This window comes from Anopheles merus, chromosome X (assembly GCF_017562075.2).
Source record: "Anopheles merus strain MAF chromosome X, AmerM5.1, whole genome shotgun sequence".
In the NCBI taxonomy this organism is placed as follows: Eukaryota; Metazoa; Arthropoda; class Insecta; order Diptera; family Culicidae; genus Anopheles; species Anopheles merus.
In genome coordinates, this window is record NC_054081.1 from 415,709 (window position 1) to 423,122 (window position 7,414).

General features: G+C 47.1%; 1 protein-coding gene across 8 annotated transcripts in view; it reads right to left on the reverse strand.

The window, feature by feature from the left end:
- Positions 1 to 6,426, reverse strand: part of LOC121595871 (histone lysine acetyltransferase CREBBP-like) — a 25,652-nt gene extending 19,226 nt beyond the window's left edge. For 3 of the 8 annotated variants that reach the window (XM_041920257.1, XM_041920266.1, XM_041920204.1), the window contains exons 1-3: positions 5,894 to 6,200; positions 1,461 to 3,303; positions 1,029 to 1,166 (exon numbers count right to left, since the gene is read on the reverse strand). In XM_041920257.1, the coding sequence (XP_041776191.1) occupies positions 1,029 to 1,089 (61 nt within the window). In that variant the 5' untranslated portion in view covers positions 1,090 to 1,166; positions 1,461 to 3,303; positions 5,894 to 6,200. Of the gene's footprint in view, positions 1 to 1,028; positions 1,167 to 1,460; positions 3,304 to 5,060; positions 5,136 to 5,175; positions 5,475 to 5,893; positions 6,201 to 6,338 lie in introns of those variants that run through there. The other 5 variants (XM_041920230.1, XM_041920221.1, XM_041920238.1 and 2 more) reach the window with 5 other exon arrangements.
- Positions 6,427 to 7,414: the final 988 nt, after the last annotated feature.

Below are 7,414 nucleotides of genomic sequence, written 5' to 3' on the forward strand. Positions count from 1 at the left end.
GAGAAGTAGCAGAACTAGTTCCTCTCTCCAGTCTTAAAAAAATGGACATTTTCCGTTCTCATTCTCTTTTGACTTGACACTTGACATTCTCTCTCTAGTTCTGGCTACCTCCTGCTCATGATAAGACAAAGATCTCTTCAATTTCTTACTATCGTGCCCGACCGTATTCCGCCACAAGAATAAACTTTCATTTCCCTGCAAATCACCGATTGCATTTAAATTGTAATCGTTTAAAGAAAATGGAAAAACTCTCTGACAATAAATGTGTTGACCACCGTACAAACCCTTTCTGATTCTGGTAAGGGTGTGTGAGTGCTAATTGAGCGTACGGTTTATATTGTGTCCTGTCTGGTTTTTGCGAGAGTGTGTGTGTGCTGGTACTGGCAGAAGCGGAGCCAGCCGCTCAACCGGAATAATGCACTCACTGCACCACTCACCTCATGGACACACACTCACACACACACGCGCGCGCGCGCACACGCACACATACATGCGGACGGACGCAGGCAATGCAATTTGCGGAGACCATAAAAATGAAACTCAGCGCGCGCCTGTTGGGTGAAAAAGTGTCCTAAGCAGTGTGCGTGTGTGTGTATGTTTGTGTGTGTTTTTTTTTCCATTGTGAATTGTTAATCCTTTTCATTCGGTCAAAATACAACACACCCGAATTGACACTCAGGCCGGTGATTTGAAATGTTCGTTATACATTTGCCTTCGGTGCAGAAGTGGATTGGTGTGAGCGAGCTCACCCTTCAGAATACAACCAATGGGGTGGTAAACAACGCTGTGTATGCTATCTGTTCTATTGTTTTCCGAGCTTGTCCTTGTTTGCCTAGCATCCTACTCAAAATAACATCGCGTTGATTTGGCATCCGTCTTAGTTCTTTGAGCAATCGAACAGCTGCGTATCGCTATGATGCACACACACAAACCTAAAATAAAGGTGTTTGATGTTTTGTTGTGGGAGGGAGGGGGGGGGGGGGGGGGGGGGAACTATATTTTAGTGACTTCATCTCGTGCGTTCTTACCTGAGTTTACTTCTCGGACTTTCGCCCGCTTCATTGGCGGCTCTTCCATGTGATCGGCCATTGTTTTTTTTTCAGTTTTTATCACTTTGCTAATGTTGATAGAAGCGATTCGTACGTCTCGGCCAAAGCACTGTGCTGCTGTACGCGAGACATACAGATATATGGAAAAGGAGAAGAAAGGGAAAACAATTGTGTTAAAGAAGTTGCGTTCTGGCATCGTTTGTTTGCTGCTGATGATGATGCTGGTGATGGGTGGTGGTGATGATGTTGGTGGTAGAAAGAAAACGAACAAGTTGCAGCAGCATCGAACAACGCACTCACGCACGGCGGGGCTTGCTGCTGGTGGTGTTGCACTTATTCATTTTCTTTTTCTTTTCGTTCTAGGGGGAGGAGGGGAGAAGGGGCTATTGTTTCACCCCGGTTTTAGCTTACCTTTAGCTTTGAATATTTCCTTCTTTAATTTCAATTATTATTATTATTATTTCACTTTACACACACAATTTTGTTTTCTTATACTTAAACTAACTTTGCTCACAAGTTGCACGATCAGTAACTTCATATTTGAAACACTTTCTATTGCTGTTGTTGCTGTACACCATGATCATCTCTCTTCCTCTCTCTCTCCCCCTTGCTCTCCTTTGCTGCTCCCACCAGATTTTCTCTTTGCCGTTGGTTGGCTGTGTGTGTGTGTGCGGGTGTGTGACGATGCGCTGCTACTAGTGGATTGTTGCGGTGAAGCTATTTCGTGTCCTCTCTCTTTCTCTCTCTCTCTCTCTTTCTCTCGCGCACTCGCGCACTTTGCACACAACCTTCTACTACCTTCAACACACACACACCTCGGCCCGTTTCGCGTTCGCGTGTGCGTGCTCCTATTGTTTTCGGATGGATTGTTGGACCCACCGCCCATACACACTCACACGCTCACACACTTTGGAGGTGGGGGTGGGCGAAGGCGCTCTCGGGCTGGCGGTCTTTTTGTTTATTGCAGAGACGGCTACGGTTTGGTTGAACGTTGACGACGACGATGGTGAGGATGCGAATGATCTCGAGGATGCATATGATTGATTTCTCGATCTTTACACGATGTACACTCACACACGCGCACTTGCTTGGATGCACAATTCCACGCCTCTCACACACAGCCCCAAGCTCCCCCGCTGCTCCCACATACAAACACCAGATACACGCACACACACAACACACTGCCGCACGCTTTCACTACACAAGCGGCACCCGACACACGATAATTTCACGCGGCACACACACACACACACTACTGCCCGAACGCACGCACGCACACACACGGCACACTGAGAAATTCACCACCTCTTCAGGATGTGTGTGCGTTTGTGTATGTGTGTGTGTGTGAATATGTGAGTGGGGATGTGTCTGTAGGCTGATTATCGGGCGACGAAGAGAGAGCGTGGCGCGCGCGCGCGCGCACACTCACACACACACGACACTGCACACGAAACTACACACGCACACACGGGATTGCGATTGATGGAGATGTAGATTTTGGAACTTTACACACTTCACTAACACCGCTGCGCTTACGGACGCGCGCGCGCGCGCCTTCGACGCACACACACCGCGCGGCGTTCGAACGGGCCTGGCTGCTGCTGCTTCTTTCTTTTCCTTTGCGGTGTTGTTGTTGTTGTTGTTGCGTTGCCGTCGTCGCTCAGTGCATCGGCACCAAAATATAAAACGACGCGACGGTGCTGCTGCTGCTGCTGCTGCTGCTGCTGCCTGCTGCTACTGTGTGCTTGTGTGTGCGTGGGCATGCCGTCCTCGTTTGCTTCAGTGTCTATCGGGAGGACGACACCACACACCGCGATCCCTAATACTGTTGTGTTCAGCACACTCGCACGTACTGCAACTCTTGGCGCTACATCCTTCGATTGTTGCGATCGCTACCACTGCTGCTGCTGCTGCTGATGCACTTTCGCCCTTGCTGCTGCTGCGATGGATGCCGACGTCGTTGTTCACACATTAAAACAAAAAAAAAAATAAAACAAACAGGAACTAGGCAAAACTCCCGACTCGACTGGTTTCGGTGTGTATGTGGGTGTGCGAACAAGCGCGCGCGTTATTTTCCCCCCAGTAGGGTTTTCTTTTTTTTGTTTTTGCTTTTGTTTTGAAATTATTGCTGCAACTGCTGCCGCTTTTCCGCTATGCTGGGGTTTTTAAAATATTGCAAAAGAAATTCCTTCTCGCTTCATTTCACTATGTATATAAGCCCCCCTTTTTGGGTTCGTGGTACGGGGGACTATTCCTGTAAAAGAGAAAAAAAAACATTTGTGCATTAGGATAAAAAAAAAGAACAAAATGCCACCAGACATCAGCCAACGAAAACACAGCGGCATTCTTGCAACACAAAATGACCGAAAGTGGTGCCCAGAAATACACCTTTCTTTCCAGGGACCGTACAAACTGTTTCAACTCTGCTGCTCTGTTAAACGAACTAAATTCAGCCGGTAACTAACAAAACCAGACCGAATCCCGCAAAATAATGGAGGGTAAAAACAGCTAAATATCCCTCCACCGCTATCTACATCCTGACCCAGAATCTTATCTGTTTCTGATTCGCTAGTCCTACAATTTGCTAAAATGTTCCGGCAACCTGATGGAACGTGGCTTGACGCGTACGAAGTGCCTGAGGGACCGTGCACGCTCAACTCTGGTGGACTCAACCAAAACCAAAGAAAGAGACGTCGAGGCAGTGTGTTTAAATTGATTTGATTGCCCTTTCTGGCTGTGGTTGATTGTAGTTTCATTCGGTGACGGGAAAGAAAGTAACCTACACTCATCTTTTTAATTTAATTTTAGAATTCCTCCGAGCCATTTTTCCACCATGTGTGCACTAACCAAACAAAACCCACATCACAAATTGCTGCCGTTGAATAACGCTTCTGCCTGCTACTCCTCTGCATAATTCACACAACAACCGCTTCAAAACATTTATGCCCACACATCGACGCAGAGACCGACAGCAGCTTGCTTGCGTTTTGTGATTGCACTTGTGCACAAAACACACACACACACACACATATACACGCCGCACACAACTGTCACTGTCTCACATACGCACACACGCACGCCAACATACAATAAAGAAAGGATCCCAAGCGCGCGCGTGCCTGTGTATTGGTGTGCCGATTGGAAAACCAATAGAAAAGAACCAACTGCACACGCAACTGTGTTATTGGTTTGCCACTGTGTGCGCACTTGTGTGTTTGAACGGGGAGAAAGAAATAGAGAGGGAGAATAGGAAGAGCGTGTGTGTGCTCAGGCACACTTGCTCAGAAGAAGAATGAATAGCAGACGGGTGGTGAGTCTAAAATTGAGATTCGCCTGCAAAAACCACAACCATCATGAACCGCGCACAGCGATAATGCAAAATTTGGAAGAAGAAAAATATTAAAAAATAAATAAACGAGTTTTGCCCGAAACCTACAATACAACAATTGCCCACGCACAAGTAAAGTGTGTTGTATCGTGGTGATAAAAATATGAGGGTTTTTGGTGTGTGCAGTTAAACCTCACCGCCCATCATCAAACCAGTAACAAAACACCTATAAACAGAGGGCAGGGAAAAATGTTTCATCCTACAAATGCTCCTTCCTATTGCTTAAACTCTCACAACACACATCCACGCACATACCGAACCTAATGATGCACACACACATACACGCGCGCACGCAAACTGAGAGCGCATAAAACACATCATTTTTGATTCCGCGTCAAATGCGCGAACCAATCCCTCCCCCCCTGCCCCGCCCCATACACCCACAGTCTGGAAAGTATAAAACCATTTTTCCATTTGAAACCAAAAAGGATCAAAATTATTGAACACACACACAATAACCCATGCACAAACGCGTCGAAAATTTGTGTACGTACAAAGTGCTCGACGCGCATGCACACACACACATACACAAGCGCACGCACACCTTCGCACACGCGTACAAGAGAGCCACGATCGGTAGAGACACACACACACACGCACGCATACACAGACGGAAAGCTTACTTTCTATTGCTTCACTGTCTCACACACTCGGCACAACAATTTGCAAGAGCGTGATTTTTTTTTTTTTGGTACCGTAAAACAATTAAAAACAATTCATGTAGGAAAAGAAAATTACCACTCGAAAGCAACCAACAAAAAATAAAACGCGATATATTTTTTTCCAAGAACCAGCGTTCACCGTTTTGTTCTGCTCGCTCGCTCGCTCGCTTCTCGCCTCTAGAAGCGCTACTGACGACTGAACGAAACGGTGCCCCGCACAGTCCGAGATGTGAACGAGAGCGGCCGAGTCGCGCGACGACGTCAAAATGGCGGCCCTGATGTTGCCCTGGTCTGTTGCAAGCCAGACCGCTGCCGAGCCTGTCAGGAAAAATGTCTGACTGAGACGGCAAACCGCAAAAGCGCTCGGCGAGCTGGTGCGCGCACACTGTTCGGCCCGTTTTCGATCGCCCGCTCTCTCTCGCAAGCGGTCGGAGCTGGTTCACGTGACCTCGACCGTAGTTCCACGCACGGACGTATGGTGGCGCTGCGTTAGCTCAGTGTGCCCACCCTGTCAGACGGCCGGACGGCTGTACACGGTTGCCGTGTATGCACACAACGGCAGCAGCACAGCTCGGGCCACGCTCCCGTGTACAAGTGTATGCGCGTGTGTGTGTGTGTGTGTGTGTGGCTGGAGTGCGTGCTGGCATCGCAGAGGATGGTTAATAATTTTTTTTCGATTTTTTTTCCTCACTGCCTTTGCTCATCACCACAGTTGGGCAATTTTTCGTGCGTGAAAAAAATTCTTGCTACGATTTTTTTTATCCAAGCACACCGTGAAGCGCCACTGTTCTTACCTTGCGCGCCTGTACGAGTCACTTTCCTTAACTTTGATGTTGCCACTCTTCGGCTCGGGCAGAATGACAGTCACGAAAACCCTAACTCGTCCAGCAGCTGCCTGGGGATACTGCACTGTGATTTGTGTGTACGTCGCTGCCAGACGTCTGACGCCTTTTCGTCGGACGGCTCGTGCCCTCTCTGTCACGCTCGACGTTTCATTCGCATGCTCTCGCGTCCAGCGGCTTGCGTACATCACACGCACACACACACGCACACACTGGCATACACACACAGCCACACGCACCGTGGTGGATCGATGGCGATACGACGGTAAAATGTTACCTTTTCAAAATTGGGAAAATGTACGCACCAGTAGGCGTTTGGACCCCGGCAAACGGGGAAAAAATCATGCTGGAGGTTAAGATTTTTTTCTAATTTTTTCTCCGTCCCCTGTGTACTTACTTGGCGTGTTTAAGCGTGTCGTTTGTTTTCGCCCTAAGCTTTTCCCGTGAATGTTTATAGCTTTGTTGCAGTGTTTTCGGTCGTACAAATACCTTGCGTCACATCTACAATGGTCAAACGTCAGGAATGCTCTAGAGCAGTTTGCAGACGAATCGCCGCGCGTTCCCAAGCAACAGCCAGTAAGCGCTATACGGAGTGGGATAAATTGTCATTTCCAATTAGCAGAAGTCGATTGCACCGCTGCAACACGAACGTACGGTTATTTTGTTTACACGCGCGTGAAACTACATTCAAAAACCACATAGTTAGCGACTCGACTCGTGTATTTTCTGCAAAAGTTGCGCGCGATCACTGGCGTAACCGTAACATTTCTGGCTTAAACATTGAAATGACAGTTAAAACCCAAGGGCAACAGATTAAGCTTAAACGACTGGAAAATTAAACATCCGTAGAAAAAAAAAAACGAAAGCTGCGAAATGGCTTCACTGCTGGCGTATCATAACTCATCATTATATTACTGCCCTTTTCTTGCAATGTGTTTCGCCTAAGTTCATCTAAGCATGGCCTATATACCCATCAAACATTTCGAGCAAAAATCTACATGAATGGTTGTATGGTCAGATACGTGAGTATCAAAACCACCGACCTTTACTCAAATCTCACTTTGTTCGGTGCTGGTGTTTACATTGGAGTTTAGTATTTAACCAATCGTGTCGCCGTTCTAGTTCTAGCAATGCATAACTTCAATGCGAAACCATACAACATTACAGAGAGAAGGAGAAAGCTCCCGAATCGAGGAAAGCTCCACTGGCTGGGTATCCCACCAACAGATGATACCACCAGCTTTTTGCTATTTTTAGAAAGCATCAGTCGTTTGCTGTCTGCTAAATGAAGTCTTTTTAGATTTCTTTTGGGCTGAGAGCTTGAGCCGCTTAGAACCAGTTTAGTGATCGTTTAGTGGATATGTGGCACTTGCGAAAAGCCCGTTTACGCTGACAACATAACAATTAGAGCATATTTCATCTATTAAATTACCTTCTTATCATATCGCGTTTTCGCATAGCAAATGGTACAAA